This window comes from Hyla sarda, chromosome 7 (genome assembly GCF_029499605.1).
Source record: "Hyla sarda isolate aHylSar1 chromosome 7, aHylSar1.hap1, whole genome shotgun sequence".
Taxonomy (NCBI): domain Eukaryota; kingdom Metazoa; phylum Chordata; class Amphibia; order Anura; family Hylidae; genus Hyla; species Hyla sarda.
This window is the reverse complement of record NC_079195.1, coordinates 100582858-100609086: the sequence shown is the minus strand read 5'-3', so window position 1 is coordinate 100609086 and position 26229 is coordinate 100582858. Positions and strand designations below refer to the sequence as shown.

Below are 26229 nucleotides of genomic sequence, written 5' to 3'. Positions count from 1 at the left end.
TTTCCTGCACTATATACCTGGCATCTGAGGCGAGTGCTCCAATGCACGTTTTTTTCTACTGGTTAAAGATTTGTAAATTACTTCTATTAAAAAAATCTTCCAAGAATTATCAGCTTCGGAAGTTGAGTTGTTCTTATCTGTCTGGAAACAGCGCTCTCTGCTTACATCTCTGCTTGTTTCAGGAACTGCACAGAGCAGAATAGGTTTGCTATGGGAATTTGCTTCTACTCTGGACAGCTCCTGAGATGCGTGTCATCAGAGAGCACTTAGAAAAGAACAACTCAATTTCAGCAGCTCATAAGTACTGAAAGGATTAAGATTTTTTAATATAAGTAATTTACAAATCTGTTTAACTTTCTGGAGCCAGTTGATATATAAAAAAAAAAAAGTTTTTCCTGGATAACCCCTTTAACAAGCACACATTTAGCTGTGAAATTACAGAGAAAAATCAAAAAACGCTCCACGTGGAGACAGCTTTCAAGAACTCATCAACATAATATAGTTCAGAGTCCATCAAATTCAACCTATAACCCTATTGTGTCCCTATTTTGTTTATCCAGAGGGGAGAATTCAGAATTCCCCAGATTAAAAGGTTCTGTCTCTCTAGATCTGGAATCCATAACCTGTAATGTCTTTACTCTCTCTTTACTTGCTGTAAAGCTGTGTTATGGAATCCACAGAGCAAATTCAATATGTCTGGACTTACTCTACTAGTTAGAGATCCTCTTTTTCAGTCCTCCATTTAGTAAATTGAGAAAATATAAATTGCATATATACATAAAATTATTATAAATATGTATAATTAGGCATCCATCTTTAAGGAAAAAAATACACATTGAAGCTAATCCCAAGAGTTCCTCGCTTGAACATTTTTAAAACAGCTTTCTTTATGGAAAATACTGAAGATAAGCATGTTTTCCCTGGAGCTTTACTTTACTGGGAAGTTGGGTCAGACAGATGACCTGTGAATAGCTTACTGTATAAAAAATGTTGAATGTGTTTTTTTATTCTACAGTCTATGACATACATTGCTTTCCAGGCTAGCAGAGATGTTGTGGAATTCTCTCACGAGAAAGCAAAAAATAGCATTGGAGGTGCTTTAGGGGTAAAATTTTACTACTTAAACTGTATTAAGATTAAACAAGTGATGTGAAAGAAGGGGAGGGGTTAGATGTAACATAAGAATTTAGTTTCTCTCCTGATCCCAAAGTGGTGATAATTTTTGATCAGCACTCAAAATAATAATTCTATACATTTAGATAATTATTAATGTTATTTATTTTTTTTAGAAATCATCCAGGCCTCTAATAAAGCCCTCATCTGTTACTGCTATGACCAGCTCATTATGTAGAACACAGGTTCACAGTCCTTATGGTAAAGAAGCCTTGTCGTCAGAACAAAAGTTAATTAAAGTTAATTTCTTCAGAGGGCTTGGGAAGTATATATGTTTTTTTTCGTTATGTGTTCTTCTTACTTTATAAACACATGCACATTGGGAAAATTGAGAAACTTACTAGTGCTGTCTCATGAGTCTGAGGATGTCTAAAGTTCACTATATCCAGGGAGAGATGTTTTTTAATGCGTGCAACGTCTGATTCTCTTGCAGCTATTAGCAATGAGTGACCTTTAAATTCATCTATATGGGAAGAAAAAGAAAAAAACTGATTATATAAAAGAAAAAAAAAAAAGTTGTGAGCACAAAACTATTGTAGGTCATCAAGATCAGCATAGAATGCATCATATAGTAATGTATTAAAGGGGTTGTCTAGAAACAGCCCTACCTTCGTCTATTGGTTGTGTCAGGTATTGCAGCTCATCTCCATTGTAAGTGACTGACAGCTGCAATGCCACATAAAACCTGGGGACAGGGGTGCTGCTGTTTTTAGAAGACATGTTTTTCTAATTCTGCACCACCCCTTTAAAAACATTGTCCCATGATTATAAGTTATCCCCTATTCTCAGGATAGGGCATAACTATCAGATCGCAGGGGTCCGACTGGTGGAAACCTCCATGATCTTGATAACAGGGATCCAAATCTCCCATCAGAATGTAGTGGAGGAACACATGCGCATTACCACACCATTTTTCACGGGAGTGGACCGAGACCCACAAGGTACAGTGGCAATCAAACAGTCATTCAGGTAGGAGACTTAGGTCCCTGTTATTATGATCATGGAGGTCCCAGAAGTCTGCGATCAGACAGGTATGACCTATGCTGAGGATAGGGGATAACTTGTAATTGTGGGACAACCTATTTAAGTGTTGGCCTTGAAGTCCCTCCTATATTGTATTAAGAGGATGTTTCTTAAAATTAAACACTCATAATACATATACATTTAGTATAATACTCAATGCGGCTCTGAAGGGCACTGATGTCAGAGCAAACTGTTAGTGCTGTAAAAGGCTGCCAAAACAGAAATGTCACTTTTAGGTAAACCTTATCACTAATATCTACCAGAGTGTAAATACAGATTTCTGGCAGTAAAGAAGATTGGATTGAGCCCGAACATTACCAGGAACAACAACCTGTAAACAGATAACTACACAAAATATATACAAATATTATATACCAAGAGGATACTCTTCAGTCAAGTTGTCAGTACTTACATGCTAATACTTCCTTTAACTGTGGTGTTGGGGCCAGATCAATGGCACTTTTATTGTGACAGTTGAGCATGTGGGGATCTGCTCCATAACTAAGCAAGAGGGAACACACCTCCACCCGATTCTTAGAGGCAGCTTCATGAAGAGGAGTAAATTGCCAGAGGTCCATTGCATTTACACAGGCTCCATGCTGTAAGACAGGAAAAAGGAGATTTTTTTAGACTTACCGTAAAATCTCTCTCTCTCGAAGGATCCATTGGGGGACACAGACCTTGGGTATATGCTGCTGTCTATAGGAGGCTTGACACTATGGTAACTAAAAAGTCGGCTCCTCCCAGCAGGATATACCCGCCTCCAGGCCACTGAGCAATTCAGCTTTAGTCCCAGAGCAATAGGAGGAGACCGACAGGTCAAAGGAAAAACCATGAACTGTCCGAGAACAGGTGGGAGAAAGAGATTGAGCCTCATACCAGTGGAAATAGGCCCGCCAGGTACGGTGGTAAATCCTGGTCGACGAGGGCGGAGAATGGTCCAGATCACAAGGGACGAAAAACCTTGAGCCCTCAAAATCGCGGTCTCAACCGCCACGCCGTCAAATGCAGCGTAAGTATATTGGGGTGGCAGAGGGGTCCTAGGGAGAGGAGGATGGGACGATCCAGAAGACGGAAGGGAACGTCCGCCAAGAGACTGACCATGTCAGCGTACCACACGCGACAAAGCAAGTACAGGGCTCCCAGAATCACAGAGACACGCTCCCTGCCTTGAGCTTCCTGATGAAGGGGTCCAAGTTACCACTAGAGCATCCACCGCCAGAGCCAGGGGATCCTGCGACCTGGAGACGAAGTGAGGGGCTCCGGCAGGACGCGAAAAGATCCACGCCTGGAGTTCCCCAGTGGTGACAAATCTGAGCGAAGACCTCCGGGTAAAGGGATCACTCGCCCGGGTTGGCGGTGGAGCGAATCAGAAAGTCCGTTCCCAATTGTCGATCCCGTGGATGTGCACCACCGATATGGCTGGAACGTGAAGTTCCGCCCAGGAGAGGATCTTAGACACTTCCTTCATGGCCGCCGAGCTGTGGGTGCCGCCCTGGCGGTTGATGTACACCACGGCAGTGGCGTTGTCCATCTGCCCTTGCACCAAAAGGCCCCGAAGTGAAAGACTCCAGTGAAGAAGGCACAGGAAGATCGCACGGAGCTCTAGGATGTTGATGGTGAGACCGGACTCCAATGGGGTCCAATGGCCCTGAACTGTCCTGTCCCGGAAGACACCTCCCCAGCCGAGGAGACACGCGTCTGTGGTCAGGACATGCCAATTGAGAGGCATGAAGGAGCGACCCTCCCAAAGGAGGGGAGACTGAAGCCCACAAAGGAAGGAACGGCAAACGAGGAGCGGAAGCCAGATCCTGCAGTGGAGAGATAAGGGGGATATTGTTCCACAGAGAGGATGGCCCACTGGAGAGGACAGTACCAAAATTGGCCAAAGGGAACTGCCTCCATGGAGCCCACTATCTTATCAAGGACCGACATGCTGGTACGGACATAAACCACACCCGGCCGCTGAAGCACGCAAATACCTAACAACAACTCCCGGAGCTTGTCCTCCGGGAGAGTAAGACGGGCTGCCGCCGTGTCAAAGTGGATCCCGAGAAAATTCTGAGATTGGGACGGGACTGGTTGGATTTTGCATGGTTGATCCAACCTAAACTGGAGAGGGTCTGCAGAGTGATGTTGAGGCTGACCTGATTCTGTTCCAGGAAGGGCGCCTTGATGAGTAGGTCGTCCAGATAGGGGAGGACCGACACACCCCGAGAGTGGAGTAGAGCCAACACTGCCGCCAGCATCTTGGTGAAGACTCGATGAGCAGTCACCAGTCTGAAGGGTAGGGTGAGAAACTGAAAATGACCCGCAGGACCAGCAAACCATAGAACTCCCCCCAGATCCATGGAGGCGACCTCAGGGATTCCATCCGGAAATGCCGTAGGCACACGTGACGGTTTAGAAGCTTCAAATCGAGAATGGGACAGACAGTGCCGTCATTCTTGGGCACTACGAAGAGATTGGAGAAGAACCCCTAAAAACGTTCCCAAGGAGGGACCGGCACTGAAGTGAGTTAACCCCTAATGGCCTGGGAATGAGAGGAGAGGGGAGGGGGTGGGGAGAAGGACACCATACTCCCCACATAGAACACAGAACATACTCACCCCTGAAGTCTTCGACCAGCTAGGGCCACTTGCCTTATGCCAGACCCAACTGGCAAACAGGGGCAAATGGGGGACCCGGACCCAGGGTACACCACCCGGCGCTGGTTGGTGGCGAGGAAGGGTTAACGGCCCATACAGCAATGCACAGTGCTCCTGGCTTGCAGGTGGGGGGGGGGGGGGGATCAGTCAGCGCCATGCACCTGTTGCCCCATGCTAGAAAAAATTATAAAGGAGAAAAAGGTCTAACTAGACACAAACTAGGGGAGGGGAAAAAAAAGGAAACAACATCAGGTTTGGAGAGCTCCAGACCTGTGTCTGCCTCCTACTGACACTAAGCTAAAACTGAATTGCTCAGAGCCAGGTATATTCTGCTGGGAGGAGCAGACTTTTTGTTTTTTGCCCTGTGTCAGCCTCCTAGCGGCAAGCAGCATATTCCCATGGTCCTGTGTCCTCCAATAAAGCACTCGAGAAAGTCTTTCTACATGTGTCTCGTTACTTTATGCTATGCTTCACTGAAAATCTTACATTGTGTTTGATTTAGAAATCAATCTGTTCTTGAAAGAAAAGGTTGTAAGGAGAGGGGATTGACCGAGCAGCTGTGAGAGAAGCCATCAAACTATTCTATAATTGACCTAAACACTGACAGACCCACTGACTTCGATGATGGATTATGCTGCAGGCAGAGAACAGATATATAATCAAAACAGAGTCCCGAAAGATATGACTTATAGGACTTAGGGATGTAATAGTCATACTTACACAGGTTTGCACCAACTTTAAACTTGCACTGGCTGCCAGGAAGCAGCACACACAGGCAGATGTGTCATGCACCTCGATTAAAGGAGCGGGCAGTAGAGGGGTGGGGGGGGGAAGAAAGAGGACTTGCGGGCTGGCCTGGACTGTAAGTTAAAGGGGTGGTCCGGTGAAAAACAACTTATCCACAGGATAGGGGATAAGTGTCTGATCACAGGGGGTCCGACCACTGGGACCCCCACAATCTACTCTCCGGCTCTTTGAAAGGAGCAGGTGCTACAGATGGCACGCGGTCCCATAGAAATTAATCGAGTGTGTGTCCTCTGTAGCATGCTCTTCTTTCAGAGAGCCAGGTAGGAGATTGCGGAGGGAGGGTCCCAGTGGTCGGACCATGTGTGATCCTGTGGATAGGGGATAAGTTGTTTTTCGTCAGACTACCTCGTTTATGGCACCTGGTCAGCTTTAGTCCTTCGATCACTAGTCCTCCGGTCCAGGGATCAACTGTTAAGGTCCATAGGCCATAGCAGTAGATCATGACCCCAGACTGGAGGAGCAGTGGTCGGAGCACCGAAGTAGGGCAGTAAACAGACATACTGCCTCCAACCATAAACTGTATATGGCAGAAGGCACAATGTGGGGGTACAGAGGGTCTATAAATATAAACAAGGAACCAGAGAGGTCTGCAAGTATACACACACACACACACACACACTATTTATATATAGCCAGGACCCCGTACAGGAAATCACAGGGGTCACTATGAAGACCCTCAGCAATCTAAAATGTATCCCCTATCCTGGATAGGGGATACGTTTTCATACATTATACTTCTTTAATCTCAGTCTCTCTCACATAGCAGTTTACCTCTGTTCCTGCTACTTCTAGCAGCTTTCTGCTCCCTGTTGCTCCATAATACACAAAACACCCACCTCTTACATTGCTGCTCACATATAATCCAACATGAAGATAACACAGATGTGTTTACACAGATCTCTGTGTATCCACTGATAAAAGAGACTCTTCCAGTTTGGAAGCAGGAAGTCTCAGAGCTGTCAAGCTAGTGATCCTTCACCGCTGCCCACTCAAGCCTGACTTTCCTAAACTATAGAGAATATGCTTTAATTTTCTAACCATATATATCAATTTGAGTTGCCTTTACAGTTTATTCTCCCAATAATTCATGAGGTTTCCCAGGGAGCTAATCTCTCTTCTTTAAAGTGAATGTGTCAACTAGATTATATTATAAAAAAAAAATATATATAATAATAATAATAATAATAATAATAATAATAATAAATATATATATTATATATTATATATATATATATATATATATATATATATATATATATATATATATATATATATATATAAATAAAAAAAAATTTTTTTTTTTTTTTTTTTTTTTACAGATGCTATGTAAAAATTTTTTTTGTCTGTTTCTATTTTCTGACTGTAGTTTTTATTATATTGTTTGCACACTATTATGGTATCTGCCGTATAGACTGAGCAGTTTTAAATAGCATTAGGAGGTAGGTTTTAAAGCAGAACTCATGGACAGTACCTGTCCCCATCACATGATTCGGAGACATTACTGGGTATTGTCTGATCTTTTCATAAGTCATTCTACAAATAATGGGATGCAGAGCATCAGCTACTGTGAACTATGTTGAATCTATCTACTGCTGTCACCTTTCACTGTCCTATCTGGCATAACAGAACAGAAAGTCTCAACTTTGTTTTAACCTTAGTGGCCGCAAACTGCAAAAATTCAGGATTATAAAATATAAACAGTAAAATGGAAAATTATATAACAATAAAAATAAAACAAAATTTTTAACATAAAAACTTATAAAAGCATTCTGAACATGTATATATAAACCAGTAGAACCTTAGTTACCTTAACAAGAAGTTCTGTCACTTCATAGTGGCCGTATGAACAAGCATTGTGAAGTGGCACCAAATCTCTAAATAGAGAGAAAACAATGAATTGTCTCAAATTAAAATAAAATCAATGAAACACATACTTCTCTATATCAGCTTAGGGTGTATTCACACGTACAGTATCCTGCACATATTTGAAGCTGTGTTCAGTCATCTAGTAAACATTGAAACCTGCAGCATAAAATCTGAACATCAAACATGCGCAGGATACCATAGGTGTGAATACATCCTTAGGGTAGGTTAACACGTGCCCTATTTTGCTTACCCATTGAGGTCAATGGGTAGCAAAAGAGGTGCATATTTTGCTACCCATTGATTTCAAATGGGTAGGAAAAAAAAGCAGCAGCAAATATGCAGCAAAATACAGCATATTTGACCCTATCCTTAGGGTCTATTCACACGTATAGTATTGTGCTCAGATTTGATGTGCAGGATTGGATGTGCAGGATTTTCTGCTGCAGATTTCAATGTAAACTTAACCTCTTGGGCATGCAGTGCGTACAGGTATACCCTGGACCCGTTTACATGGTTTAAACCATTCTCCCCAGTAGAGAACGGGTTAAACCCAATGGGTGTAAAAAAAAACAAAAAAAACAAAACAAATGTAATAAAAGTTAATCAACCCCTTCCCTATTAAAATGTTAAATCACCCACTTTTTTTTTATAATAAAATAATGTGATAAAGAACAAAAATAATCATATGTGGTATCGCCGCATGGGTAAATGTCCGAACTATTAAAATATAAGGGTAGCTAAGCCGCACGGTCGATGGCGTACACGTAAAAAAAATACCAAAGCCCAAAATTGTGCATTTTTGGTCACTCAACGAGGCCCCCGCATTGCTGCGCTGTGCGCCCACCTCACTAAGGTAGACAGTATGCCGCTTCCCCATACAGCTCTATGTGAGAGGCATGGAGGCATGAATGCTGCATCCCTGCCTCTCCCATAGAGATACATGAAGGGGGCGTGTCGGCCGCAACGTCATGTTGCGACCGACAAGCCTCCCACACGGGAGAGCCGCGGCCCCGTGCAGGAGATCGTGGAGGGTTCCTGCAGATAGGGGATAAGTTGTTTTCGCTGCATATTTATTTTAATGACTGAACACCGCTTCAAATCCTGTGCATCAAATGGGTGTGAATACACCAACTATGGAAAAACATATGGTGACACACAGTCTTAAGAGTACAGGTCACCTATAACAATGCTGCCAGTTTCAAGGTTTTTCAGACACACAATTATTCATAACCATAACCTAGACCTTAGTTACATATAAAATAAATAGTAAACCACAATGTCTTGGTATTAAAAGGCAGAAATAAAAACAGATTGTGAAATCTGCTGCCCTATTTCTATGGGAATTCGACATTTACAATTGACCAAACTGAATTTCTCTTAGGAATAAAAGCAGTCATGTTTCTCAGATCATCGGCATAGCATATGACTAAGCACACCACCACATTGCTAGTCCTTCCAGATCACGTCACTACAAAATGCTCAAATTAACAGGAAATCTGGCCAAGTAAACTAAAATCCTCTTACAAGTGAAGACAAGATTAACCCCTTAAGGACCCAGCCATTTTACACCTTAGGACCCGGCCATTTTTTGCACATCTGACCAGTGTCACTTTAAACATTAATAACTCTGGAATGCTTTTAGTTATCATTCTGATTGAGAGATTGTTTTTTTGTGACATATTCTACTTTAACTTAGTGGTAAAATTGTGGTAACTTGCATCCTTTCTTGGTGAAAAATCCCAAAATTTGATGAAAAATGAGAAAATTTAGCATTTTTCTAACTTTGAAGCTCTCTGCTTGTAAGGAAAATGGATATTCGAAATAATTTTTTTTTTTATTCACATATACAATATGTCTACTTTATGTTTGCATCATAACATTGACGTGTTTTTACTTTTGGAAAACACCAGAGGGCTTCAAAGTTCAGCAGCAATTTTCAAATTTTTCACAAAATTTCCAAACTCAATTTTTCAGGGACCAGTTCAGGTTTGAAGTGGATTTGAAGGGTCTTATTGGAAATACCTCACAAATGACCCCATTATAAAAACTGCACCCCCCAAAGTATTCAAAATGACATTCAGTCAGCATTTTAACCCTTTAGGTGTTTCACAGGAATAGCAGCAAAGTGATGGAGAAAATTCACAATCTTCATTTTTTACACTCGCATGTTCTTGTAGACCCAATTTTTGAATTTTTACAAGGGGTAAAAGGAGAAATGTTATACTTCTATTTGTAACCCAATTTCTCTTGAGTAAGGACATACCTCATATGTCTATGTCAAGTGTTTGGCGGGCACAGTAGAGGGCTCAGAAGGGAAGGAGCGACAAGGGGATTTTGGAGAGTACGTATTTCTGAAATGGTTTTTGGGGGGCATAGCAAAAAATAAAAATAAAAAACACATGGAATACCATTTTGTAAACTAGACCCCTTGAGGAATGTAACAAGGAATAAAGTGAGCCTTAAAACCCCACAGGGGTTTCACGACTTTTGCATACGTTAAAAAAAAAAAAAAAAAAACATTTTCACTAAAATGTGTGTTTCCCCCCCAAATTTCAAATTTTTGTAAGGGTTAATAGCAGAAAATACCCCCCAAAATTTGTAACCCCATCTCTTCTGAGTATGGAGGTACCCCATAAGTTGACCTGAAGTGCACTACGGGCGAACTACAATGCTCAGAAGAGGAGTCATATTTGGCTTTTTGAGAGCAAGTTTTGCTCCGGGGGCATGTTACATTTAGGAAGCCCCTATGGTGCCAGGACAGCAAAATAACCCCCCCATGGCATACCATTTTGGAAACTAGACCCCTTGAGGAACGTAACAAGGGGTACAGTGAGCATTTACCCCCCCACTGGTGTCTGTCAGATCTTTGGAACAGTGGGCTGTACAATTTTTTTTATTTGCACAGCCCACTGTTCCAAAAATCCATCAGACACCAGTGGGGGGTAAATTCTCACTGCACCCCTTATTACATTCCGTGAGGGGTGTAGTTTCCGAAATGGGGTCACATGTGGTTTTTTTTTTTGCGTTTGTCAAAACCGCTGTAACAATCAGCCACCCCTGTGCATATCACCTCAAATGTACATGGTGCACTCTCCCTTCTGGGCCTTGTTGTGCGCCCCCAGAGCACTTTGCACCCACATATGGGGTATCTCCGTAGTCGGGAGAAATTGCATTACAAGTTTTGGGGGGCTTTTTTCCCTTTTACCTCTTGTCAAAATGAAAAGTATAGGGCAACACCAGCATGTTAGTGTAAACATTTTTTTTTTTTTATTATATATTTTTTTTTACACTAACATGCTGGTGTGGACCCCAACTTCACCTTTTCATAAGGGGTGAAAGGAGAAAAAGCCCCCCAAAATTTGTTAGGCAATTTCTCCCGAGTACGGCGATACCCCATATGTGGCCCTAAACTGTTGCCTTGAAATACGACAGGGCTCCAAAGTGAGAGCGCCATGCGCATTTGAGGCCTGAATTAGGGATTTGCATAGGGGTGGACATAGGGGAATTCTACGCCAGTGATTCCCAAACAGGGTGCCTCCAGCTGTTGCAAGGCTCCCAACATGCTTGGACAGTCAACGGCTGTCCGGCAATACTGGGAGTTGTTGTTTTGCAACAGCTGGAGGCTCCATTTTGGAAACAGTGGCATACCAGATGTTTTTCATTTTTATTGGGGAGGGGGGCTGTGTAGGGGTATATGTATGTGTAGTGTTTTTTACTATTTTATTTTGTGTGTTAGTGTAGTGTTTTTAGGGTACAGTCACACGGGCGGGGGATTACAGCGAGTTTCCCGCTGCGAGTTTGAGTTGCCGCGCAAAATTTGCTGCATCGCAAACTTGCAGCCTGATACTCACTGTAAGCCCCCTGCTTAAGGGGGGGGGGGGCTCCTTTTGCAAAACTACAACTCCCAACATGCACAGTCTATCAGTGCATGCTGGTAGTTATAGTTTTGCAACAGCTGGAGCACACGGGTTGGGAAACACTGAGTTAGGAAACAGACAATGTTTCCCACCCGATGTGCCTCCAGTTGATGCAAATCCACTACTCCCAAACATTCTCAGGCATGCGGGAAGTAGTAGTGCGGCAACATCTTTAGAGCCAGATGTTGCCGAACTACAACTCCCAGCATGCTTGGAGTTGTAGTTTTGCAACATCTGGAGGACTACAGTTTGCAGACCACTAATACAGTGGTTCCCAATCTGTGCCCTTCCAGATGTTGCAAAACTACAACTCCCAGTATGCCAAAACTGTCCAGGCATGCTGGGAGTTGTAGTTCTGCAACATATGAAGGGCCAATGGTTACAGAACTACAACTCCCAGCATGCCTGGACAGTAAGGGCATGCTGAGGATGTGTAGTTTTGCAACATCTGGAAGGGCACAGTGGTCCCAAAACTGCGGACCTCCAGATGTTGCAAAACTGCAACTCCCAGCATGCCCGGACACCAAGGGCTGTCTGGGCATGCTGGGAGTTGTAGTGTAATGGGACCAGATGGAGCAGTCCAGATCGCTTTACGGCAGTGTGGACTGCTGCAAAGGTCCCGCGACCCTGCTGAAGATCCACTCACCTGTCACCGCTGCCGCCGTCTCCGCCGCCGGAATCCGGGTCTTCGGGGACGAGGTAAGTACCGGGGCCTGTCCCCAGCCTCGTCCTACGGTCTTCCTCCCGTTCTCTCCGGACTTCCATGGGCCGAGCAGGGCGGGAGGAAGTAACCGCCCCCCTTGCGATTGGTCGGTTAACTAACCGAGGAATCGCAGGGGATAGGAGGAGGTGGCAGGCTTGCCACCTCGCTCCTATACTTTAGCACTGTCCTGGCTGTCTGTGACAACCGGGATCATGCAAAATTACCGGGCGGTCGGGTCCCAGAGACCTGATCAGCCCGGTATCGCCGCAGATCGCAGGGGCGATTTCCTTCGCGATTAGCGACGATCGCCGACATGGGGGGCCTACATGGCCCCCCTCGGCGTTTGCCCTGGATGCCTGCTGAAGCATTTCAGCAGGCATCCGCTTCCGATCTCTGCCCGCCAGGGACCGGAAAACGCCATGACATACTCATACGTCATTGGTCCTTAAAGCCCAGGGTGCGGAGACGTATGCATACGTCATGGGTCCTTAAGGGGTTAAGGTGAAGTACATGAAGACATTTGGTTATGATATTACAGTGGTTGAACCATAATTAAATTTTAATCTACTCAAATCACAATCAATGTAAAAAAAGTTTTTTTAATTAAATCATAAAAAAAATTGCAGTGTGTAGACTTTAAAGTTATAGACTTGTTATGGCACCCAATATAACGTACAAGTGTGGAAGCGCTATGTAAAATATAAGAAACCTAAACCGAGGATACTGCACAGCACATTCCCATGTGCCAAGTAGATACTAATTTAAAAAAATTGAAAAATAGCAGTCCTACTAGGTTAGGAAGAAAATTTAGAATAAGGCAGAATAAATAGTGATGAATAAGAAAAAAAGGAAGTGTATGATAATAAGATATAAAATATAATTACATTTATTGAATAATACTGTGAGGTCTGGGGCAGGGCCCTTGCCGCAGACAGCTCACTAAAATAGAATGGTAAAAGCTAGTTATAAACATTTAAAACATGACATTTAAAATCGTAGTGCACTCAAACGGTGGGACAATGGTGATTGTTTATAGTCCAATGTAAGTAATAGGATATGTCCAAAAAACAGTTTTGCAGCGCTGGAGGCTCGCAGTTACGAGCCCACTGAGTATACTTGTATGCGCAATAGCGTTAAAGATTTATCCTCTATACCCTGACGGCACGGGGACAAAGTACAAGAGGGAAAATAGATCAAAGTCAGGCACTTAGTGCCTCTTACCGGCTCCGGTGAAAGCAGTCATATGCGCATAGCAGCGCTTAACGATAATTCGGATTGATGCCTCTCAGCCCCGGCAGCACGGGGAAGGTGTAGGAGAGGTGAAGATGTCCAGTACAGGTGGTTATTGCATAGTCCGCTGGAAAAGGTAATGTTAGTTTGTAGCGTATGGCAGCGCTGGAGGTCTTTGGTGTGGGATCCCTCTCTACCCCAATGGCACCGGGAGAAGCTGAGAGGGCAGTAAAAGACCAATAGTGGTGGACAAATAATACAAATAGTCCCGACTTCTTGGGCAAAGGCAGTCTTGGACCAGGGGCGTTTCGGGGAGTAGCGTCCCCTTTTTCAATGGTGGATATGCAAAGACTGTTTGGATTATTTGTAGACCACTATTGGTCTTTTACTGCCCTCTCAGCTTCTCCCCGCGCCGTCGGGATTAGGGATCGACCGATTATCGGTATGGCCAATTTTGGGCATTATCGGTATCGGCAATTACCTTGCCGATAAGCCGATAATGCCCCGCCCCCACCGTGATGCTGGGCGGTATACCAATATGGATTTTTGCCCATACCGCTATACCGGTCGGGCCCCTCCCCCACCCTCCGAGTCAATAAAAAAATTAAACTTACCCGTAATGGGGGTGGTCCGGGCCATCCATCGTTCCTGTAGTGTCCGGGGGCGTTCCGGACACCGGTCCGGGCTGTCCTTCTCCGGCGGTCATCTTCTCCACTCCGGGCAGACTCCGGCCTAGTACACTGCATAGATGCTGCTACGCCGTGACGTCAGGTGCGTCGCTGCGCACGGGCGTCACTGCACAGCGGCGTCTATGCAGCGTACTAGGCTGGAGCCTGCCCGGAGTGGAGAAGATGACCAGCGGAGAAGAAGGACAGCCCGGACCGGTTCACTCTTCACCCGGAACGCCCCCGGACACTACAGGAAGGAAGGATGGATGGCCCGGACCACCCTGACAGGTAGGGGAGAGAAGCGGGTGGTGGCGGCAACCTATGGCCCCGCAAAAGCCACTGCAGATCATTGATTTAAAGTGCCTGCTTTAAATCAATGATCTGCAGCGGTGTTGCAGGGGGTTAAATAGCCGATAACTTATACCGGAATATCGGTATAAGTTATCGGCTATCGGCCCTAACCTGCACCGATTATCGGTATCAGCCCTAAAAAAACGAAATCGGTCGATCCCTAGTCGGGATAGAGAGGGATCCCACACCAAAGACCTCCAGCGCTGCCATACGCTACAAACGAACATTACCTTTTCCAGCGGACTACGCAATAACCATCTGTATCGGACATCTTCACCTCTCCTACACCTTCCCCGTGCTGCCGGGGCTGAGAGGCATCAATCTGGATTATCGTTAAGCACTGCTATGCGCATATGACTGCTTTCACCGGAGCCGGTAAGAGGCACTAACTTTGATCTATTTTCCCTCCTGTACTTTGTATCTGTGCGGTCAGGGTATAGAGGATAGATCTTTAGCGCTATTGCGCATATAATTATACTCAGTGGCCTCGTAACTGAGAGCCTCCAGCGCTGCAAAAACTGTTTATTGGACATATCCTATTACATACATTGGACTATAAACCCCCACCATTGTCTCACCGTTTAAGTGAAATACTATTTTAAACATGTTTTAAATGTTTATAACTAACTTACCATTCTGTTGAATGGAGCAGCACACGTACCCAGCCACTCCATTTCCTCTGCTATCTCTGGCGGCTCCATAGAGAATTAATTGGTTTAGGTGTGCCAATTTGCCACTCAATTTAGCAGGGACCCAATTCTCGTAATCACGGGGTCCCTGGAAATCAGCAGTATAAACCATACATATATATATATATATATATATATATATATATATATATATATATATATATATATATATATATATATATATATATATATATATATAAAATATACCAATATCAGATTAGTGCGATGCGAATGAGCAGAAGCCCATGCATAAACTGTTTGCCAGAGCCGTGGTATTGTGAAAACTGAGCCAGAAGCAGACATCTCTGTACACTGTGTAGTGCAGTCTTTCCCAACCAGGGTGCCTCCAGCTGCTACAAAACCACAACTTGCAGCATGCCCAGACAGCCGGGCAACGCACAAAGCAGTCCTTGTTTAATGTGTATTTTGGGCACTGCAGGTGTGGCAAACTGCTGATTTGAGGGGTGCTGAAAAAAAAAAACACTTTAAACTCCTCTACATGGTTAAAGTAATTCATATCATTGTACATGCCAATCAAAATCAGCTCACTAGAGTGGTTTCTTTTCACCAGCATAGAACACATTTAGTGGATGTTCTGAGAGGGAATTAGAGGTATTAGAGCAAGTATGTAACCATACAGGCTTTGTCCATATAAATGTTTATAGTCCCCACTTTATGTATACCACTCAATACAACACTGCACAGAAGTCATTGAAATGTATATTCCCTTTGAATACAGCTAATTAACTTCTAGGCCATTTAGGACTGTCTATAAAAGATGTGTGCAGCTAAGTGCCCATCTGACCCTACACAGACTGCTTCACAATCTGTACTGTACCAACACACAGTACATACATTGATCCGCACCCATAGAAAAACCACACTAGAGAACGTTTACTGACTAAAGTTCTGCTCTTTTTGGGCGTTGCCACTATTTGCAGGGAAGTGGAGGCTGTACATGCACAATGACCCTCTTTGGAAGTGAATATGAGATTTAGAACTGGTCAGGTTTATGCAAATTGCATGTGTCCTGGTCCACACACATACACAGTGAACATAACATGCAGCCTTAGGCCCCTTTCACACTAAAGTAAAAAACGCCGTCATTACTCCAGTCAAATAGTCCTGAAAACATTCATTTCAGTGGGATTTTTTGGCCATCCTTTTGCATCAGGTATGTCTGTTTTTACTAATCTCCATTATTTTTGCCGGCAAAAATAAAAGTGAAATAACGACTGTTAAAAGGAAGTCACATGGAAATAAAAAAACGGACATAAAATAACAGGTGATAAGGGATGGCACATGTCTGTTATTTTGACAGAATGTCCATTAAAATTGGTCAGATATCATTCGTTGCATTCAGTTATTTAATCCATTTTTTCATGACCCGTTATTGCTGAATAACGCGTGTCAGAATGCAGGAACATAACTGTAGTGTGAAAGGTGCCTTAATGTACTAGGCTGACCACTACTAGCTTAATGTACTAGGCTGACCACTACTAGTTCGCTCTGTGCGTAATGACGGGCGATACAGGGGCAGCGTGACGTCGTGGCTTCTCCCCTCATGACATCACGGCCCGTCCCTTTAATGCAAGTCTATGGCAGGGGGCGTGTTGACCGCCACGCCCCCTTCCCATAGACTTGCATTGACGGGGGTGGGCCGTGACGTCACGAGGGGCGGAGCCGTGACGTAACTATGCTCCGGCCCCTGTATTGCCCATCATTACGTGCAGAGCGATCTCCCTCTGCGCAGTAATGATAGCGGGGTGCTGCAGCAGCGCTCCCCGGGGTCCCCAGCAGCGGGACCCCGGCGATCTGACATCTTATCCCCTATCCTTTGGATAGGGGATAAGATGTCTAGGGGCGGAGTACCGCTTTAACTATGTTTCTGGGAACAGATTAGGTCTCTGGAAAAGGCTGCTTTCCGTTGCAGGACCACTGCAGAAAAGGAAAAGTACCCGTCACTGGATAAATATGGGAATCTTCACCATGAGAATAATCAAAAATAAAAATGCAAAGAATTTTCTAGTCTAGATGCTTATTTCATAAACATCTTTAGCAAAAATGACTTTGCCCTAACTAATCTGCCTACCACAGACAGCATTCTATATACAGACTTTTTGCAACTTTCTTGTGTAACTTCTGGAGCAAAGCAAGGTAGATTTTCCAATCACACCAAGGGGAGGGATGGGTAAGACATCTGCCCTCTCTAAAAGACTCCTACAGGGAGCTTCACCTCAAATACACCAATATCCATTAACAGTATGTATCAAAATATGTATAATCAGAAATAAAAATATTAAGATGTAGGGGGGAGACTTAACAGTTTGAGTGCAAGTTTTTGCAAAAAAACAGATACATTTTAAAGCAATGGCTTATTGGAAAATGTCCCATGTTTTCTGCAAAAATGAAAGAGTACCTCATGATCTTGTTAAATTTTATAATCCTCAAAGTTCACTGCCCCCATCATGATAAACCACCTTCTGCCTCTATTTTTATAATTTTTATTATTATTAATTTTCTACCTTGATATTGCTCTGTATTTTCCGTTCAGTCTCAGTCAGATTCACAGACTGGGAAGGGATGTTCCCCAGCAGGCGTGACATCATCTAAAGCCATACAGGGGAGAACTTTCTCACTCTGCTACACACAGCCCAGAGCAGTTCAGTGTGTGAGATGAGCTATGATTGGCTAAGGCTGCACCCTCCCCCCCCCCTTCAGCACTCCAGACTGCATTTCCTGATTTTGGACTTCTGCCATGCCAGCAGGAGTCCAAAGTATGTGCAAGAGATAGAGGAAATGTGCTATGGACAAGTAGCTTTTTTTTTTAAAAACACAAATAAAACAAATAGAACTTCATTTAAAGGACATTAGAAAGATCAATTTACCATAAGGAGTGCAAAAGCAAAAATATGTTTTAATGAGAGTGCCCATTTAAAGGGGTACTCCTCTGGAAAACATTTATTTTTAAATCAACTGGTGCCAGAAAGTTAAACAGATTTGTAAATTACTTTTCAGCTGCTGTATGTTCCACAGGAAGTTATTTTCTTTGAGTTTTCTTTCTGTCTGACCACAGTGCTCTTTGCTGACACCTCTGTCCATTTTAGGAACTGTCCAGAGCAGGAGAGGTTTGCTATGGGAATTTGCTCCTACTCTGGACAGTTCCTGACATGGACAGAGGTCAGCAGAGAGCACTGTGGTCAGAGAGAAAGGAAATTCAAAAAGAAAAGAACTTCCTCTGGAACATACAGCAACTGATAAGTACTGGAATTAAGATTTTTAAATAGAAGTAATTTACAAATCTGTTTAACTTTCTGGCACCAGTTGATTTAAAATAAATAAATGTTTTCCAGGAGAGTAACCCTTTAAGAGCATTGTGCCAAATCATGCAACTTTTTTACTCTAGTTTTCTGGTGAAAGCAGAGAGTTGAGCGAACTTACAGTAAATTGGCTCGTAGCAAACCTCGCAGCTCGGCTGTTGATTACTTTAGTCTGTGTAAATTAGTTCTACTTTCCAAGGGCTCCAGTTGCCTGGAAAAGGTGGATACAGACCTAGGACTGTCATACCGGACTTTTCAAGGCAACCAGAGCCCTTGGAAAGCTGAACTAATTTACACAGACTAAAGTAATCAACAGCCGAGCTGCGAGGTTCGCTATGAGCCAATTTACTGTAAGTTCGCTCAAATGTAAGTGAATGCATTGAAAAATTATTTTATTACCAGACAAGAACTCACAGACTATAAGTATAATTATTAGTAATGTACCCTTTATCCTTGGCATGTACATCTGCTCCATGCTGTAGTAACAGCTGTACTATTTTGACACGGTTATAGCCCGCAGCTAGGTGAAGTGGTGTTGACTGTAGATACGAGAAAAAAACCATGAGTAAAGGGGTTAAAAAGAGTTGCCTGAGAGAATCACAGATAAAAGTAGTTGAAAGAAATATTAGAACAAAAAAACATTACATTTTATATCCATGGCACTCGCTGTGCTACCATTCTATTTCTGCAGTGACATTACTACATACATGCACGTGACTGCTAGGGCCACATGTTAGCATCACTAGGCAACTTCAACAGTCACATGCATGTACAACCTGTCACCACTGCAAGGGGGGAAGACTATAAGGGACCATCAGTGCTGGAGACGTAGATGATTGAAGGTTGAAAGAATAGAGAAACCAAGAAAATATTTTCCAAAAACAGCATAACACCTGTGCTAAGGTTGTCTGCGGTATTACAACTTAGCTCCAGTCACTTCAGGAAAACTTATCTGCAATAGCTTACACTACCTGAGGAGAAGTGTTGTTCTGTTTCTATCAAGAAATTAGCAGTTTTTCCAATCCAGGATAACCCATTTAATAATAGTGAGTTTTGTTTCTTTAACATTTCCTGCAGCTTATTTAATTTACCTTGGACAACTTTAACAACTTTAAAGGGGTACGCCGCTGCTCAGCATTTGGAACTTGCATTGAGGGGGCGGGACATCATGAGGGAGCGGGGCTATGACGTCACGAGCTCCCGATACTGTCTCCAGCGTTCGGAACAGTTTGTTCCAAACGCTACGCAGCGGAGTACCCCTTTAAGGCTAAACAGATTCTTTATAGCATAAAACACCAACATGGATTAACCCCTAGAAGACAAAGGGCGTGAGATGTGCTCACTTCATACAAAGTGAAGACAGGAGATAAACCTGGCCCATCTGCTCACTTTTCTAAACACTTCTTTTGAGGTACAACGTAGTCCAGATTTCTCAATCTGTCCGAGAGAAAAACTCGAGTTTGCCAATAACAACCAATCACAGCTCAGCTTTCATATCTTGATGAGCCCTGGTTAAATAAAAGCTGAGCTGTGATTGGTTGTTTTTGGGTAAATCAGGCCCTTTTTCTTTCAATCAGATTGAAAAACCTGGGGCTGTATGTCTAAAGCCCATAAGTCACTGGCATGGCATGATGTGCAGTATTTGTTTAGAAATCTCAGCCAGAAAGAGGGTTCAACCTAAGGGGTGGAAATAGGTACATGCTTTGACAATGTAGCAATTACAACAAGACATCAGTAGTAAAGTAAAGTGGATTTTTTTTTTACCTTTCTTCCATCACTGGCATGGGAATTAACATTTAGAGGCATTAGCAGAGCCATCATTTTCTCCTCATTTCCACTTCTACAAAATAGATAAAACAAAAAGTAAGAGTAGGATAGTTATCACAACAACCCTCTATATTAAAAAAAGAGAGATAAGAGGTTGGCCTCATAAAGCAAGCCAATTTTACATGAGAACATTATTACGTACCGTGCACTTTCCAAGAGCTCATCCTTTTTATACTCTCCTAAGTAAAAGAAAAAAAATTACTAGTGGCCAAACTTGCAGAATGTGGCATTTCTATATAAATCAATCACTCTACAAAAAAATACTGCACGTACCAAGGCAAAGCAGTCACCTAATTTTATTTATAATCCTATAACATTCAAGTGAAAGATCTAAAAGCACATTGAGTATGACAATTTCTACTTTGACTACCAAGACTGAAGATCAGCAAACACATTCTGCATATGAAGACAAAGACCCAACCACTAAACTTTTACCTGTCAGCACTGACTTTGCTGATGGATCCGATAAATCCAAAGCTGTCCTGTTATCTGTATTGCGGATTGTTGGATCTGCTCCATGTTGAAGAAGCACTATAAAACAGAAAATAATGCTTACCATTGTCATATTAAATAAAGATCATTGCAATATGGATGATACTGAGTAAAAGGAGAAGAAGATAAAATGCATTTGATAAATGAAGTTTTCTACCTATGCTGGTAATCCATCATGATCTCATATATATTTGTTATTTGTAATAGCCCTGTTAAAAAGTGAGGTGTCAGACCCTTTAGTATTGAACAAATGTCCCCCGATAAACGTTCAGCCGGCTATCCTAAACTTACAAGAAGGGTTGTAGAACAGGCTTACATGTGTGTAAATTCAGGGATGGCACAAGATCTATTAGTCAAGTGAAAAAAACAACTTTAACCTGGTTTAACAAGGTTCAGTTCTGCTGGTTTGACGGACTGTGGCAAAAACTTCTGGTTCTGACCCAACCTGTACTTCACCAATAGCCCAGAAATGTGTGTATAACACTAAGGGGGAGATTTATCAAAACCGGTCCAGAGAAAAAGTTGCCCATAGCAACCAATTAGATAGCTCCTTTCATTTTTAACAAGGCCTCTGCAAAATGAAAGAAGCAATCGGATTGGTTGCTATGGGCAACTTTTCCTTTGCACAGGTTTAGATAAATCTCCCCCTAAGAGCCCTAAATAACACTCTTGGGTCACATGGAGACTGTGTTTATGGACATCAGATGTTTTTAGGGACAAGTTAATTTCAAATTTATGTCAACATGTATGGATATGGGTAAATGGATAGTACCCAGTGGTTACTAACAGGTTGAATAAAAACACTGCACTACTAGATTTTTTAAGTTTTTTTAAAATACATTTTCCAAAATCATCCCTTTTGGATGCAGATTACTGCCAATTTTTATATCCACACATAGGCATTGAAAGTAGCAATGGCTTTTCCCAAGCTGTGAAAAATAAATATGGGATTAGAATCTTAGGCTCCTTTCACACTGCCGTTTGTGCCCGGTAGTGTGACGACCATTTGAAGATAGTGGGAGAAAAATTTGTGCTTGCGACGTCTTTTTCTCCCGCTATCTTCAGGCGGAATAATGGGATCCTCTGTGCCCATAATTACTCCCATTAGGCTCAGTTCCAAAAAACAGACGTTAACCCCTTAAGGACTCGGGGTTTTCCGTTTTTTGCACTTTCATTTTTTCCTCCTTACCTTTATAAAAAAAATAAAAATAAAAAAAAAATCATACTTATTTCAATTTAGCACCTAAAAATCCATATGATGGCTTACTTTTTGCGCCACCAATTCTACTTTGTTGTTGCTGCTGTGCACCAACAATATACAAGACTATTTTACCATTCTGGAAAACATTTCTCATACATGCATAAAAGATACAGAAACTACCACTGTATCCCCAACGAGTGCCTAAGGAACTTTGTTGCTTTATACTAACTATATACTGTGTTGCATTATATCTAAGGGAACTCTAGTATACTAACTGTATATCGATACACTATTGTACTAAGAAGATACCAGTACCAGTTGGTAGCTTTGGCCTATTCTTTTAATTGTTATCTCTATATTTTACATTATTTTATAATAAATAGCCTATACTGCCACGAGCAAGGGCCCTGCAGAGGGTGCAGCAAGCTAATAACCAATATTTTTATATTATATATTTTTATAAATAAAAACTAATCAATATAAACAGACCGAATCATATTGTATTATTATTTTTACATATACACATATATATATATATATATATACATATATATATATATATATATACACATATATATATATATATATATATATATATACACACATATACACACATACATATATATATATATATATATATATATATATATATATATATATATATATATATAGACAAAGAATAAGTCAGCCAGCACTTTAGTTGATACCAAACTATTATATGGACCTGGCCTACAGGTGCACGCTACTAGGCTAAATATACAGCAACAGAAGAATGCAGCAGCACACTGCCAGCACAAAGATATAGGTGAAACATGAACATGTCGGGGGAGTGGCTACCTCCGTGTTGGCCTTGCACCCACCTCCATTAGGTGTATATAAGGTGTCTTGGATGTTCCAGATCCTGCCATGCTTACTGAACTGTTCACACAGAGGCATATACACAGTGTAGGGTCCGTCCCAATGAGGCTACCTTATCGCGGTGAGACAGTCCAAGCTATTTGACTGCCAGAGGAGACAAATTTGCGAGCTAAGTGCCTCACTATCTCATAGTTTCACATTTGCATCTATTACACCATAGCTGTATAGCTCTCCATGTTTTATCCGCATATTCATGTTTCACCTATATCCTTGTGCTGGCAGCGTGCTGCTGCATTCTTCTGTTGAGATTATATATATATACACACACACATACACACACACACACACACACACACTTCTTTAAATATTCATTTTTTTATATACAAGCTTTTATAAAATATACTATAATCAAGCCCAGCCTTGAGGAATACGTATTCTATATACACACATGATTGTGTATATACCTACCTATATAATTCTACTTTGTAATGACATCAGTTGTTTTACCCAAAAATCTATGGTGAAACTGAAAAAAAAAAAATTTGTGCGACAGAATGGAAGAAAAAAATGCAATTTTTTAACTTTTGGTGGCTTCAGTTTCTACACAGTGCATTTTTCGGTAAAAATGACACCTTATCTTTATTCTGTAGGTCCATACGATTAAAATGATACCCTACTTATATAGGTTTGATTGTCATACTTCTGGAAAAAATCATAACTACATGCACGAAAATGTATACGTTTAAAATGGTCATTTTCTGACCCCTATAACTTTTTTTTTTACTTTTCTGCATACGGGGCGGTAATGAGGGCTCATTTTTTGCACTGTGAGCTGACTTTTTGATCGATTTTTATTCAATTTTTCACGATATAGGAAATGACCAAAAATACCCTATTTTGGACGTTGGAAATTTTTTGCGCGTATGCCATTGACTGTGCGATTTAATTAACAATATATTTTCATTATTTGGACATTTCCGCACGTGGCGATACCACATGTTTATTTTTACACAGTTTTGTTTTTATAAATGGGAAAAGGGGGGCGATTCTAACTTATTAGGGAAGGGTTAAATGATCTTTATTAACTTTTTTTTTTGCAATGTTATAGCTCCCATAAGGGGCTATAACACTGCACACACTGATCTTTTACATTGATCATTGTTATCCCATAGGATAACATTGATCAATGATTCTGCCGCTTGACTGCTCATGTCTAGATCTCAGGCATAGAGCAGTCATTCAGCGATCGGACACACAGGAGGAAGGTAGGGACCCTCCTTGTGTGCTCCAGCTGTTCAGGATGCCGCGATTTGGCTGCGGCGGTCCTGAACAGCCCACTGAGCAAGCCGGGAGTAGTTTACTTTCACTTTAGACACTGCGATCAACTTTGAACGTTGTGTCTAAAGGGTTAATAGAGCGCAGCACCACGATCAGTGCCTTGCGCTATTAGCCACGGGTCCCGGCCGTTGTTAAAGGCCGGACCCGACCCGCTATGGTGTGGGGCCACACCGTGGCCCCGCATTATAGAAAGGAAGCAGACTCAGGGCATACAGGTACGCCCCGAGTCCTTAAGAGGTTAATGGCGTTCAAAGTGGGAAAAAAAAATTGCCCTTAATGTCCATTTGTAACGGAGCCTAGTCTATAGTGTGAAATTAGCCTTAGAAAATGCACAAAAGTGACACAAAACCCTCTATGCATGGAATTTTCGAAATTTGTGTTAAAAAAAATAAAGTAAAAACCTGTCACACATATGCAGAAAGCTCTCTGTGGTGCTGCTTTTTACAATTATTATATAAGTGTGGCTCTACTCCTGTGTTGTTCACTGCTCAGCATCCCTCAATGAGATCTTCACTTAACCCGTTATCTCAGAAATTGCTGCTGAAGCCAAGTGCGAAGGATTTATAGTGAGACATCACTTTGACATCACCCCTATACTGCTTCCTGATTGGCTGGGAGAGCAGTTTATAAGGAATTATGGGATTCCCTACGGTCTTGTGATCTTTTTTTCTTTTCTGTCATGCAGCTGATGTTATTTTAGCAGGTTCTGCTGATCAAACTGCTCGAAGTTTGAGTTCTAGCAGAACGAAACTTTAAGCAAAGTTGAGACTAAACTCTGCTTCTACAGGTTCAGTTCGCTCATCTCTATTTACAAGTTCTAATATCAACAAAAGCTTGTGGTCTTTATACTTTATCACACATACCGGTATTTCATATTGAAATCTAAAATAACCGCCACTAGGGGTCATCTGTCTTTATACAGACAGACTACTCTGTATTTTGCAGCATACTGGATACTGGCCATAAAGTGTGTTGGTATCCAGTATAGAAGATCACCACTGCACCACTACAGCCTTCAGCTGTTCCTAAACTACAACTCCCATGGTGGGAGTTTAGTTCTGCAACAGCTGGGGCTACAATCTTTGTAAAACTCTGTCCTGAGGAAGCCGCCGTAGTGGGTGGCGGAGCGCGTGGAGCAAGCTGTCCCCCTATCTCGCAGTGGAAACTGTCCTATGCCTGTGTACCCTTATATTTTTTTTCTATGGGTCCAAGTCCTTGAGTATATATTTTCTCAGTTATTTTCTTTATTTAATACTACACATTTCTTCTTTGGTTAGGAGTATAGGCTTGTCATATACACATATTTTCTGGTGCCTTCAGCACTCTGGCGTTATGTTGTCAAGTATATAGTGGCACTGTATTAATTATTGTCCAGGATCATTATTTATATATTATATATAAATACACTTTCTCTTTGTCACATTCTTGGTATTTTTCTGTGTGAGGGCATTGCTTATATTATATCTATCTGCTATGCATATTGCTGTATTTATTCTTTGTGGACTTGGCATGGTTCATTTGCATTGATCTTGTGAACAGTTTTCCACCGATTCGCTATTCAGCGTCGGTTAGGGGGTTGAGGTAGGGTTACATCCCTTCTCTCTGTATATCTATTTGTGTGTTTAAGACGGTCTCTCCCTTTGTGGTTTTTCTAATAAAGTAATATTTATATTTTATTTGTACATATGGTGGTGTGCATCTTTTGTGGTTGCCAGTCTTTTTCTTCTTTTTTCAATTGTGTAATGTTTGGGCAACCTCCTTGCACCCACGTTCATTATTTCAGCGGTGCCCATCGCTTTCTTTAGTGATGTTAAAGCTGAATGACACACAGTGACAGCTATGTTGATTAGCATCCAGCTTTACTAGGAACAGATAAATAATGTATGAATAAAAACTTATGTGCAGTGATTTGCCAGGCTGCTCTCAGACTCAAATGAGTTATCTACAGTGAGGGAGAGAGATGGACATGCCCCGTCCACAAGTCAAGAACACAAAGCAAGTGAGCAAGATATAAATGCTATTTCTTAGGGATCTATAGGTCCTAGGCACAAAAAATGAAATGTACATGATCAGAATTAGGTAATGAGTAACATATCACTTTTTTTTTACACTATGACA

At 42.1% G+C, this 26229-nt stretch overlaps 1 protein-coding gene across 3 annotated transcripts in view; it reads right to left on the bottom strand.

The window, feature by feature from the left end:
* The window catches only part of TNKS2 (tankyrase 2), a 73509-nt gene that overhangs the window by 30807 nt on the left and 16473 nt on the right, over nucleotides 1-26229 (bottom strand). For all 3 annotated transcript variants that reach the window (XM_056530222.1, XM_056530219.1, XM_056530220.1), the window contains exons 3-9: nucleotides 20658-20753; nucleotides 20365-20401; nucleotides 20160-20235; nucleotides 18840-18934; nucleotides 7459-7525; nucleotides 2609-2795; nucleotides 1515-1636 (exon numbers count right to left, since the gene is read on the bottom strand). In XM_056530222.1, coding sequence (XP_056386197.1) covers nucleotides 1515-1636; nucleotides 2609-2795; nucleotides 7459-7525; nucleotides 18840-18934; nucleotides 20160-20235; nucleotides 20365-20401; nucleotides 20658-20753 — 680 coding nt within the window. The remainder of the gene's footprint in view (nucleotides 1-1514; nucleotides 1637-2608; nucleotides 2796-7458; nucleotides 7526-18839; nucleotides 18935-20159; nucleotides 20236-20364; nucleotides 20402-20657; nucleotides 20754-26229) is intronic.